The following is a 14,056-nucleotide window of genomic DNA, read 5'->3' as shown; positions in this document are numbered from 1 at the left end:
TGTTTTGAGCTCAGACGCTCCAGCAGAGCTCCTGCTGTGCTCCAGAAACCCACCCTGGTGCTGCCACTCGTGTCTCCACAGCTGTGGGTGCGGGCTGCATCTCCATGCTTCTGGCTTCCCTCCTCTCCTGCTCGGCCAGCCTGAGACTTCTGCCTCAGAGTCCACATGCCCTGGGGCTCCTGTCGCACTCCCGGAGGGAAGGTTGGCCCAGAGGCTGAGCTTGCCCTGATGCTGCAAACACCTCCGCCATGTCCTGGTTTCCTACAGCTCCACAGCTGCGGGCGCGGACAGACTGTGCCTGGAATCCTACAGCTCAGCAGCCATGGGCATGGACAGGCTGTGCCTCTGCTCGCACACTCCTCTCTCCATTCCCCTACTCACCCGGCTGGAGGATTCTGCCTTAGCGTGGGCCAGAGGTATAAGGAGCGAGCTGCAGGAGCACTCTCTGATCTGCTCTCTGAGACCCCGAGTCTCAGCAGCCGCAGGTGCAGGCTGTGCCTCCATGCGTCTCGCCTCCCTCTTCCCCCACTTGACTGGTCTGTCTACCTTTAAGTACTTGGTGTGGGAGTCCCTTCACTGCTCAGCGTGCTCAGTAAAGGTTTTTTTGCTGCACACCAGCTGTTCAAATTGTGGTGATTTCCAGGGGAGAACTCAGGGAGCCCTCCTCACCACCACCATTTTTGACCTCCTTTTGAGAACATATCTTTTTAGATCATATGTTCATACATCACTGGGCATTTAGAAGCCACATTTGAACCTGATGGTGAGGATATCACCCAGACATTCTAGACTTTAATCAGGGTGAAGTAACAAGGTGAGTTCTCAAGGTTGCTCTCCCATGGGAAAGGGCTTGAGTGTATTCAGTAGAGGTATCCAACTGTATTGGAACAAGGGAAGTTGTGGATATTGGATAGCCCAAGTGTAACTATGGTAGACTGCTGTTTGTTGACCCATATCTATTTATCCCTTTTATATTATATTGTATTCCTGTTTGTTAAATTTTCTGTTTTTTTCCCCTATGATACCGCTCATAATAGGAAGTAATACATCAACACATTATTGAAATTAAAAGTGGCCATGCATTTTGCTTTAGCCAATGAAATGAAGACAGAATTACTGTGTCATTTCCAGACAGATGTTTTTACAGCCAGCACGGGGATTATTTCCTTAATTATTTGACACAAGATTGGACGTACTTAAGATGGCGATACTCCATTGGCCTCAGTTCTGGATGGAAAATGACATGGAGTAGAGCTGCAACTGGCCCTGGATGAACATGTGACCATTGTTGAAAGTGACTGGGATTTTGGGTCCTTTGTTGCTGCAACAAAACAGTCTTTTTTTTTTAAAGATTTTATTGGGGAATTGGGGGAGGGGAACAGCGCTGGGGAATCAGGAGAAGGGGAACAGACAAGTTGCTGTCCTTTTGTTCTTCAGTCTAGTTGTGGAGGACGTTGCTTCACTGGCCCATGTTGGTATTATCATTGCGCTCTTCCTGGGTGATGCAGATCGGTCGCTGGCTTCTGGACAGCCGCTCACAGCGGCTCTTGGCAGCACACACCGGCTGCTGGCTGCTCACGCTGGCTGCTGGCCACACATGGCAGCTTATGGCAGCCCACTGCAGCCTACACCATCGCCGGTGACCCACGGCAGCCCAGCTCCAGGTTGAGCTGTTGTTCACCATCTTAGTTGTAGAGAGCACAGTGTCATGTGGGATCTGAACCAGGGCCCTGATGCTCAGAGCTGGCGTCCCAAGCCAGCTCTTAGCCAACGTGCCACTCGGCCAGCCCAAAACTTAGTTTTTTATAACTAACACATTCTTCTTCCTTGATATCAAAGTTACTATATTTCCAATTTTCTCACTATGTTCTGTGCTGGGAGGCTGATCTTTGTTGGCTGTTTCCACCAGGCTTTCTTTATTCCTGGTGTCTGGTTGAGTTCAAATGATGGGAGGCACCAATAAGATATTAGAGAGGGAAGAGAGAAAACTCAAGGTTTTATCCCCTGGGATTTTTCTTGCCAGGTTGTAGATTGAAGATGTGAGTGTTCCTCTATCTAAGACCTCGGTGATCTGGTAACCACTCCCTCCTTTTACTCTTTAGACTAGAGGTAATAACCTCCTGTTGTTGTTATGTGTCTGGTCAAATCTTATCATTTACCTTAACTTCATCTCTTTATTAAGCTCCCCTTAGTTATTTCCAAACCCTATCTAGTACAGTGGACATTGTTGCAGGGCCTATGAAGTAAGTGAGAATGAGTAGATCAAGTCATCTTCACTCCCAGAAAAGACTATCAAAACATAGTCGTTTTCAATGGGAAGGGCAGGGGGTAAAAAGCATCATCTTTGTATATTAAGGACAAAATAATATATTATACCTGCTGAAAACATTTGCTACAGCAATAAAATATTTGCAAGCAAATGTTTGCCCTGAAGTTGTGACTATTATCATAGTGTACTGAGTCCTGAAAAAGGGCCATTATCCCATAGTCTTAGGAAAGGAAATGGCCAATTTGGGAACTTAATGACACACAAGAAGTCCACCTAGAATGTAAGCATGTAGGCAGCGTTTATTGCTGTGGTAAGCAGAATTTCTGAAATGCCACCCCCAGAATGTCCCTCCCCACTCCCCAGAACTTGTGAATGTGAGGAGATGTCACTCTCTTGATTGTGTTATGTTGATGGCACAGTTGACCTTAAGAAAAGCAATTAAATAGATTTTCCTGGGGGGTCCAATGTACTCAATGTGCTCTTAAATGTAGAGTTTTCTCTGCCTGGTGGGGCAGAAGTCAAAGAGATTTGAAGCATAAGGAGGATTTGATAGATGATGTTTGGAGAATGTTTGTCATTTCATCATATATGAGGTATCATCAAGCAATACAGTGAATGTCTAAATAAAAAAATTTTATTACAGTAAAAGACACATTGCCATTAATACTCCTCAGAATACTCCTCTTCACTTCAAACACACTTATCCCATCATTCTTACCACTTTCTGAAGAGGTTCTGGAAGTCCTTTTTCGTGAGTGTCTCTAGTTGCACTGTCATTGCTGCCTCCATATCCTGAATCATTTTGACTTTGGGGAAGAGCCAGAAGTCACATGGTGCCAGATCCAGTGAATAAGGTGGATGAGGGCATACTGTAATTTTTTTATTTCACAGAAATTGCTGTATACCAGAACTGATGTGTGACACAAAGCAGTCATGATGGAGGATGATTTGAAGCCCACTTTAAAACGCCTTCTCTCAACTTTAGCTCATACCCAACTAAATGCACCAAACAAGTTGAAATGTCGCACACTGTTACTAAGGTTTGATACACTGCTTCCCATTTTGAAGATCCCTGCCTTTCCGTTGGATGGCACTGAGCAGCAGTATTCACCATATTTCATGATCATATCATAAAGGCTCCATGTCACACACCGCTTCTGGTATGACAATTTCTGTCAAATAAAAACATTATAGTGTGGGGGCCGGCCGAGTGGCGCGATGGTTAAGAACTGGCTTGGGCCGCCAGAGGGCCCCGGTTCGGATCCCACATATGAGGGCCATTGACACTGCCCTCCACAGCTAAGATGCTGAACAACAGCTCAACCTGGAGCTGGGCTGCTGTGAGTCGCCGGCAATGGCATAGGTTGCAGCCCCTGTGGCAGTGGCTTGCCATGGGCTACCGTGTGCAGCCAGCGTGAGCGGTCAGCAGCCGCAGTGAGCGGCCGTCCAGAAGCCGGCGACTGATCTGCCTCGCCTGGGAAGAGCGCAATGATGGTGCCAACTTGGGCCAGTGAAGCAACGTCCTCCACAACTAGACTGAAGAACAAAACGACAGCATCTTGTCTGTTCCCCTTCCCCCAATTCCCCAGCACTGTTCCCATCTCCCCGATTCCCCAATAAAAATCTTAAAAAAAAACAAAACAAAAAAAACATTATAGTGTGTCTTCATCCACCTTATTCACTGGATCTGGCACCATGTGACTTCTGGCTCTTCTCCAAAGTCAAAATGACCATGAAAGGTAAATGTTTTAAACTGATTTAGGACATAAAGGTGGCCATGACAGCACAACTAAAGACACTCACAAAAGAATATTTCCAGAACTACTTCAGAAAGTGGCAAGAATGATGGGATAAGTGTGTTTAAAATGAGGGAGAGTATTTTCAAGGGAATTAATGGCAATCTGTCTTTTACTGTAATAATTTTTTTTCTTAATTTAAACATTCACCGTGTTTTGATCACACCTCATATACAAGACTGACTTGGTGACTAGCAAATCTACACAAACACAAAAAAATAGGTCAAATGCTGGATGTTGGAGGCTATTTTTTTGGCTAGATGCAGCCTGAAGGAAATTAAGGGCTGGTTTTTTTTACTATGAAATCTCTGCCATGAAACATAATTGGAATGTATTTGTTTGCCTGTGGCTCTTAGTCTCCCACTTGGAGCTATGTTGAGGATGCCATACTGTGTAGCAGCAATGCTGTGCTGTTACCCTCTGTAGGGTCTGTCAGTGTTTCAGGCTTTGCACTTTTCATCCAAAATCATGGGCACCAGTTTTTTTTAGAGCAAGGCCCACAGACTACTGGCCGCATAGTCCTGGGGCTAACCTCCAGAGCCTGCTCTGAATCCCTGAATTAAATGACCTGGGACAAACCTCGATTGACATTTTCAAAGCTACTCCAGATAAAGCTTATGTGTTGTGAATTTTGAAATCAACTGGCCTCAGAAAAGGTTTTTGAGAAAATATTCTTAAGGACACATCTGTGTTAGTACAGTCTGTGTCACCCTATTTTTGTTAAGAAGTAGAACTGAGTGAACCATCTTCTTAAAAATTGTAGCTTATTCTGAACCTCTGAACTGAACAGAAACTTATCTCCTCATGAGCTCTGATGTCAACTAAGCTCTGAGCTACTTTACTCAGTTTACTAGAGGTAGTTTCTTTATTAAGGTAAGATGGATCAGTCACCTTGGCATACAGACAAACTCTTCTCCATATAGAAAATGTCTAAATCCTTATTTCAGCCAATTGTCTCATGCTTGGTCACAACAGAATTAGGGAGCACCATCAATACTGGCAAAATTATTCAGAAAAACATGTTCTACAGATGGTGGATGTGTATGTTAGAACCTGGAACTTAGCATTTATAGCTTTTTTGGCTCAAAAGAAGTGTAAGCTATTCATGTATGTGGACTATTTTAGCAATCTGTTCTATGTCAAAGGTCTGAAATGCAGTTGCTCATTTTGAATAATTTATTCAAATTCTTGTGTGTTGTCCAGTTGATAGCAGGTCTTTTATTTTTATTTTTAATTTTTATTTATTTATTTTTTGTATCCAAAATGTGTTTATTGGAATGCTTCCTCATTCATCTTGACTCGGGGGCTTTTAGTGCTGCTTCCTTCTGAAGGAGCATTCTTCAGTAAGCCTTGCTTTTCCTCCTGTGGGCTGACAGAGGACCGTGGAGCAGCCAACACACAAAACAACTGTTTGTGCATGGCTAAAGATGGTGGTGATTTTATAGCATCCTGGGCATTTCACATCCATGAAGTAGGAGTTGGGGCTCTGCACGAGGTGCTTCTTCTTGTGTTTCCTCTTCTCCTCTTCTGGAGCGGGATGAAGGAGATCCTTAGTGAGAGGCATGTTCTCGTGGGGAGGTTGTCACCGCCGGAAAGTATGGCAGGTCTTTTAAAGATGGTAAAATTAAAAATTGCTTATATATATGTGGAAAACTTGGATGGCATGGACCATGCATTTGAGGAATTAAAGAATATATAATTAAAAATAAAGAGAAGTATGACTATTGGGTTGTTGGAAAAGTCATGACGTATTTTGTCTATGTTTTTCAAAGGTCATTTATTTATATAAAGAACAAAGATCAATCAATGATATATTGCCCGTTTTGTTCGATTACCTTTTGCCATCTTTCATTGAGCTTCTTAATTCCTCGTTCATAGAAGCTCCTGTCTTTATTTGTGAAAAACTGAACAAGGTGCTGATTTACAGCCTCATCTGTCATCTGAATTGAATGTTATACCACACAAGGAGTTTTGAAGAGAGAAAAACAAGTGGAAGTCTGACAGCACAAGGTCAGGCGAGTATGGTGGGTGTGGCAACACATCCCATCGAAGCTCCAATAATTTTTGATGGGTGATCAAACTTGTGTGTGGTCTCGTGTTGTCATGATGGAACACAACTCCTTTACAATTAACAAGCTCTGGACGTTTCTAGATGATGTATTCATTCCAACTGTTCAAATGCTGACAGTACACATTCAAACTGATTGTTTTGTTCCTTGGTAGGAGCTCAAAAAACATGACACCTTTAAAATACCACCAAACTGAGAGCATAACCTTCCTCTATGAATGTCTGCTTTTGATGCCATTTGAGGTTAATCATTACATTGGAACCAAAGCCATTTGCACACCACTTTGTTGTAAACAATCCACTTCTCATCACAAGTTATCAGTTGCTTAATAAAAAGATTGTTTTCCTCACGTTTAATGAGCATATTACAGATGTTTATATGTGCCATCAAATGAATTTCTTTGAGTTCATGTGGAACCCAAATATTGAGCTTGCTTACATATCCCAGCTTCTTCAGGTGGTTATGAATGCTTGAATGATGGCTGTTCAATGTTTCTGCAATATCTCGTGTCGTGTAATGTGGGTTTGACTCAATCAATGCCTTTATTTTGTCATTATCAACCTCGGTGGACCTCCCTGACCGAAGAGCATTATTGAGATCAAAATCATCAGCACAGAATTTCATGAACCATCATTGGTGCTGATGTTCTTGTAGAGCGTTGTCTCCATAAACTTTATGCAACTTTTCGCAATTTGATGCGCGTTCTTTGCTTTATGGAAATAAAAAAGTATAATATGGCAAAAATGCACAGTTTGGTCTTCCATCTTCAACTTGTTGTAAAATCTCCAAACTCAATCAAATCACTCAATTTTAAAAATAATGAAGCCAGAACTGTCAGCTGTCAAATGACATAGCAATAACATAGATGCGAATGACTCTAGTACTTCCAAAAATGAACTAATGCCATCTGTCAGCAAACATGCATCATGACTTTCTCGACAACCCAATATATCAACTATATTAATGAGATTTGAAACAAAGTTATTTGCTTATACAGTGAAAGAAAATCTGATTTGTTTACTGTGAGAAGGAAACTTTACCAGGTGGCAGTCATGCATTAATGACAATTACAGAACAAAAATGAACCACAGAACATTGGTTTGATTTCCATAAATCAGTTTGCAATAATAAATTATTTTTTTTTCTTTTGAAAAAATAATGAAAGCCATGTCACCTCTAGAGTACTATGATTTGGCTAATCTCTCTCTTTCTCTTGAAGTACTTCTTTTCTTACATTAAGCCCTGACAACTTATGAACATCAGTGAAAGAACAAAGAGGACTTTACAGAGAAGTTGTCTTGGAAGAAAATTGATGGAGACATGATTATTTCACAGGGATTTCCTTGGGGCTGTCTCTGTGCCAGTGGTCAACCAGCCTCTCCACTATGGAGAGCAGCAGCTTTGGAGGCAGCCTGGTCTTGTTAACCTGGCAATCAGGCCATATCCCTCAGCCAGGTTTTTCTAGTAGAGGAGAAATGGATTTGAGGCTACAGGAAAGTTGACAGAAAATGGAAACCATTGATGGACTTCTAGTAAGACTTGAAAATATGTTTATATCTTGAAAACTTTTCTATTGACCAAATATTTTTTCAAAATGATGTAGCTCAAAATCAACCATACCACCTGAAATTGGATATAAATAAATCGTTTCCTAGTAATACATGGGATTGAGGAGGACAGTATATAATGAGAAATAGGAAAGGATGAACCAGCCAATAAGTGACTTTGGAGTAATTGCCTACCCAGTAGAAAAAAAAGTTAGAATCCTACCTTTCACCAAATACAAAACTAAATTCTAGATAAGATAATTCTAAAATGGAAAATCCAAAACTTTAAAATTATAAGAGAAACTATAGAGGGATATTTTCATAACCTTGGGGTTATTTTGACATGAAATCCAAAATCATTGAGGAAATTTATTGACAGATCTGACCAACAAAAAGCAATCGAAATTAAAAACTCAAACCACGTTGATTAGTGAAAGACCCCATAAATAAAGCTAAAACACAAGTCAAAGTTCAGGACAAAATATTTGCCACATGTATAACAGAAAGTGATATAGTCATAATATTTAAAGAGTTCACACAAATCAATGAGAAAAAGGCAACTAACAGAAGGAGCAGCAAAATCAAGTCCCCCCCCAAAAAAACCCCAAAACTTATGTCCAATAAATACTGAAAAGATTTATTAGATCTTTCTAATAATTAGGGGAATGTAAATTAAAACACATGCTGTATTTCACTGGTTTGATTGGCAAAAGTTAAGAAGATAGAGATCGTTACTGGTGTTGATGGAGACCCAGGAAACACGCACTAATATCCTGTAGAGCATATTAGTGCAGCTGTTTTAATGGCCTTTTGGCAATAGTCATAAAAATTTGGCAGGATCTAGAAAAATTAAAAATGCACATATTTGACCCAGCAATTTCATTTGTGGAATACAGCTTACATGAATACTTGCATACAGGTACAAGATGAATAAAAATTAAATATACCTTGCATTAGTACACAGTGAAAATTGAAACCATTAATGTTGATTAACAGGGGCATAGTAAACAATTTTTGGCACATACATATATCTTATGAAATGTTATGAGGCATTACAAAACATGTTATATATATATATATAGATACAGACATAGAAAATTCTCCAATATATTGATAGATTCAGTGAAATTCTTAGTTATCTCAAAAGTAGTAAACAAAAAAACCCCATATACACTAAGGATCTGGCAGTAGTAACTCAATAACTGTTGAATAAAATATATGTAAATTCATAGAAAAAGTTCTGGAATGATATGCAGCATCATAGCAGTCATGCGTAATGAAGGGAGTAAGATTTGGGAAAGAAGTGAAGGGGGACTTAACGCATACTTCATGCCCTTCTGTATTGTTTGCATTTTTATTTTGTGATAGGTTTAAAGAAGTTGTGCCCTTCTAAATGGAAGTGATTTCACTGAGATCTATGCAGTAAAAGTGAATGCTTAGATGTGGCAATAGTAAGTTTTCTTTTTGTTGGCTTTTTGGTGTGATGGCACCAGTGATATCTGAGCAAATGTTTCCCATACCATTGGTTGGGAAATAAGCCTCAGAGATGATAAGATTGGTGTTAAGCAGACCGGGTCCTACTGAATTTCAGAAAGGGGGATTGTCTGTGCATCTTGGTCTCTTGAACTTCCTGCAGTTTGGCTTTTGCTCCCAGCATCCTATGAAATTGTTTTGCTAAGATTACCAACAGCTTCCTGGCTATTGATTTAAATGGGCAGTCATTAATTCTTATATCACTTGACCTTTGAAGCAATATCATTGTCTGCCACTCTTTCCTTTTCAAACATTCTCTTAACATGAAACCACATATTTCTGACTTTTTCTATTTCTTTGCTACTGTTTCTGTCTCTTTGTTGTTACTCTCTTCCTGCTTCTTAGATGTAGTTTTCATTAGGATTTGTCTTCAAGCTTCTTTTCTTTTTACTTTCTATTTCCTCTACAGTTTTCAGGCATGACACCTTCCACTCTTGTGGCCTAAATCCAATCTGCATGCCATATTTATAGCCCAGAATGTTCTTCTGAGCTCCAACCCTATACCTCCAACTGTAGCTGGCCATCTCCACACAGGTGTGTCATGTGCATCCCAAATTCAACATATTCAGAATCAGGCTCATTGTCTCCAAACCTGGATCAGTTTTCCCTCCTCTAGTCCCTGTCATTGTGATTGACAACACCCTCTGTCCATTCAGGAACCTGGAAGTTGTACTCTATCCTTTTTTATTTGAATTCTACACCTAGTAGGAGATCAAGTCCTGCCAATACATCATTATTAATGTCTCATGAACCCAATCTATTCTGTGTTGTCAAAGCCATTGCCTGGTTTGGGCCACATTTCTTAGCTTGGACCAGTGGAACAGTTTTCTAAATGATCTCTCTGCCTCCAGTTTTATTTCTCTCAAATCCATTATTTTGCAGTATGTTATGCTTTTAAAAATTCATCAGTATCTTTTCATTAATTTTTAGGATAAAACACAAGTCTTTTTAGTTTTTTATTTTAACTACCTGGCATTTATCTTTAATTCTATTTTCTCTGCTATACCCATGTTACCACAGAAATACAGTGGTTCTTTTTGTTATTATTAGCTTCAGGTGTACATAACAACATAGTAATTAGACATTTACACCCCTCACAAAGTGATAACTCCAAAAGTCACCATACATAGCTATTACAACATCATTAACTGTATTCTCTATGCTGTATTTTATATCACATGACTATATATTTTAAAAATTATAGTTGACATTCAATATCATTTTATATTAGTTTAAGCTGTACAGCATAGTGGTTTGGCTTTTAAATAATTTATGAAGTGACCCCAAATAAGTCTACTCCCCATCTGACACTATACATACTTTTCACAATATTATTAAATATACTCCCCGAACTATATTTCCCATTCCCACGACTATTTTATAACTACCAATTTGCACTTCCTAATCCCTTCATCTTTCTCATTCACCCCTTCAGCTCCCCTCCTATCTACCAATTGTTAGTTTGTTCTTTGTATCTATGAGTTTGTTTCTGTTTTGCTTGTTCATTTATTCTGTTTTTAATTTTTTAAAATTTTTAAATTTTTTTAGCTGAGCCATCCTGCCACCTGTTGGCAGCTCAGTGGCAGCTCAGCTCGGGCCAGGCATTGAACTGCTGTTGCTCAGAGCTCAGACTCTTGAGTGAGCTCTTAACCAACTGAGCCACCTGGCCTGTCCACTTATTCTGTTTTTTAGATTCCACATATAAGTGAGATCATATGGTACTTGTCTTTCTCAGACTGACTTATTTCACTTAACATAATACTCTTTAGGTCCATCCATGGTGTTGCAAATGGTAAGATTTCATTCTTTTTATTATAGCTGAATAATACTCCATTGTATATGTGTACCACAATTTCTTTTTTAATTAAAAAAATTATTACAGTAAAAGACACATTGCCATTAATCCCCCTCAGAAACTTCAAACACACTTATTCCATTGTTCTTGCCACTTTCTGAAGCAGTTCTGTATCACAATTTCTTTATCCAATTGTCTATTGATGATATTTCAGTGGTTTCCATATCTTGACTATTGTGAATAGCGCTGCAGTAAACATAGCGGTGCATATATCTTGTTGAATTAGTGTTTTGGATTTTTTTGGATAAATACCTAGATGTGAAATTGCTGGGTCATAAGGTAGTTCTATTTTTAATTTTTTAAGGAGCCTTTGTACTGTTTTCCACAGTGGCTGCACCAATTTGTAAACCCACCAACAGAGATTGGGTGCGTTTGTGATATATAGATGATGTATTACAGAACTGTACACTTGAAGCCTAGGTAATTTTACTAACCATTGTCACCCCAATATATTTTAATAAAAATAAAAAGATAAACCCACCAACAATGTACAGGGGTTCCCTTTTCTCCACATCCTCACCAACACTTGTTTGTTGATTTATTGATGATGACCATTCTGACATGTGTGAGTGATATCTCATTATGTTTTTAATTTCCATTTCTCTGATGATTAGTGATGTTGAGCATTTTTCATATATTTATTGGCCATCTGTATGTTCTTTTTGGAGAAATATCTATTCAGATCCTCTGCTCATTTTTAAATTAGATTGCAGTGTGCATGTTTGTTGAGTTGTATGAGTTTTTCTTATAAATTTTGGACATTAATCCTTTATCATATGTACCACTGGCAAATATTTCTCCCATTCAGTTTGAATATCTTTTCATTTTGTTGATGGATTTTTTTCCTGTGCAAAATCTTTATATACTGATGCAGTTCCATTTGTTTATTATTTATTTTGTTTCCCTTGCCCAAGGAGATATATCAGTAAAAATTTTACTAAGAGTAATATCTGAGAGTTTACTTCCTATATTTTCTTCTAGGAGTTTAATGGTTTGGGGTCTTACATTTAAGTTTTTAATCCGTGTTGAGTTTATTCTTGTATATGGCATAAGGAGGTGGACCAGTTTCTTTCTTTCTTTCTTTCTTTCTTTCTTTCTTTCTTTCTTTCTTTCTTTCTTTCTTTCTTTCTTTCTTTCTTTCTTTCTTTCTTTTTCATGTATCTCTCCAGTTTTCCGAGGACCATTTATTGAATACACTGTCTTTATCCCAATGTATATTTTTGCTTCCTCTGTCAAAGATTAAATGACCATTAGGTATTGATTTATTTCTGAGCACTCTATTTTGTTTCATTGATCTATATGTCTGTTTTTATGCCACTACCATGCTGTTTTGATTACTATGGACTTGTAGTATAATATGATATCACGCAGCATGGTACCTCAAGTTATGTTCTTTATTGGGATTGTAGTGGCCATTAGGGATTTTTATGGTTCCATATTAATTTCAGGATTATTTGTTCTACTTGTGTGAAAAATGCCTTTGGTATTTCTATAGGGAATGCATTGAATCTACATATTGTTTTGAGTAGTATGGACATTTTAACTATATTCTTTCCTATTTATGATCATGGTATATGTTTCCATTTATTTGTACCTTCTTTAATTTCTTTTTTTAATGTCTTAAAATTTTCTGAGTACAGGTCTTTTACTTCCTAGGTTAAATTTATTTCTAGGTATTTTAATTTTTTTATTCAATTGTAAATGGAATTTTTTTCTTAATTTCCCTTTCTGGTAGTTTATTATTAGTGTGTATAAATGCAACTGATTCTGAATATAAATTTTGTACCCTACCACTTTAGTAAATTCATTTATCAGGTCTAATAGATTTTTGGTGGAATGTTTGGGGTTCTTTGTGTATAGTAGCATGTCATCTACAAATAATGAAAAATTTACTCCTTCCTTTCTAATTTGGATGAAATTTTTTTCTTTTTCTTGTCTGATTGCTGTGATTAGGACTTTTCAGTACCATGTTGAATAAAAGTGATGAGAGTGGACATCCTTGTTGTGTTCCTGATCTTATGGAGCATGCTTTTAGCTTTTCCTATTGAGTATGATATTAGCTGTGTGTTTGTCATAACATATATAGCCTTTATTATGTTGAGATATGTTCCCTCTATTCAAATTTTGCTGAGAGGTTTATTTTTTTATTTTTTATTTTTATCATAAACAGATGATGGATTTTATGATTTGTGGATATTGTACCAACATGAATTGCATCCCAGGAATCAATACCACTTACTTGTGGTTTAAGATCTTTTTAATGTATTGCTGAGCTCTGTTTGCTTATATTTTGTTGAGGACTTTTGCACCTATATGCATTAAGGATATTGTTCTGTAATATTTTTATAACATCTTTTGTCTGGTTTTGGAATCAGGGTAATGGTGAGCTTGGGAGGCTTTCCTCCTCTTGCATTTTTGGGAATATTTTGACAAAAATATGTGTTAATTCATTCTGAATGTTTGGTAAAATTTACCTATGAAGCCATCTGGTCCAGGACTTTTGTTTGTTGTGAGCTTGTTGATTACTGACTCAATTTCATTAGTAAGAATTTGTTTAAACAGTTCAGATTTTCTGTTTCCTCCTGATTCAGTCTTGAAAGATTGTATGCTTCTAGGAATTTATCCATTTCATCCTGATTATTAAATTTGTTAGTGTATAGTTGCTCACAGTATATTCCTAAGTTTTTTTGTATTTCTGTGGTGTCCTTTTCAGTTTTCCTTTTCATTTCTGATTTTATTTATTTGGGTCTTCTCTCTCTCTCTGTCTCTCTCTCTGTCTCTCTCTGTCTCTCTCTCTCTCTCTCTCTCCTCTCTCTCTCTCCCTCTCTCTTTTAAAATGAATCTTGTTAAAGATTTGTCAATTTTCTTTATCTTTTCAAAACAGCAGCTCATGGTTTCATTGATCTTTTGTATTGTTTTATTTCCACTTTAATCTTTTTATTTCCTTCCTGCTACTCATTTGGGCTTTGTTTGCTGTTATTTTTTCA

General features: G+C 38.2%; 1 protein-coding gene across 1 annotated transcript; it reads right to left on the bottom strand.

Annotated features, from left to right (window-relative positions):
• Window positions 1-5,364: 5,364 nt before the first annotated feature.
• Window positions 5,365-5,630, bottom strand: LOC109392679 (40S ribosomal protein S27-like). Its single transcript, XM_019661295.1, has one exon. The coding sequence runs from the start codon at window positions 5,627-5,629 to the stop codon at window positions 5,375-5,377; it is 255 nt and encodes an 84-aa protein (XP_019516840.1). The 5' UTR covers window position 5,630; the 3' UTR covers window positions 5,365-5,374.
• Window positions 5,631-14,056: the final 8,426 nt, after the last annotated feature.

The sequence above is a fragment of the Hipposideros armiger genome, unplaced genomic scaffold, assembly GCF_001890085.2.
Source record: "Hipposideros armiger isolate ML-2016 unplaced genomic scaffold, ASM189008v1 scaffold_343, whole genome shotgun sequence".
Classification (NCBI taxonomy): Eukaryota; Metazoa; Chordata; class Mammalia; order Chiroptera; family Hipposideridae; genus Hipposideros; species Hipposideros armiger.
The sequence above is the reverse complement of the archived record's forward strand: the minus strand, read 5'-3'. Positions and strand labels throughout refer to the sequence as shown.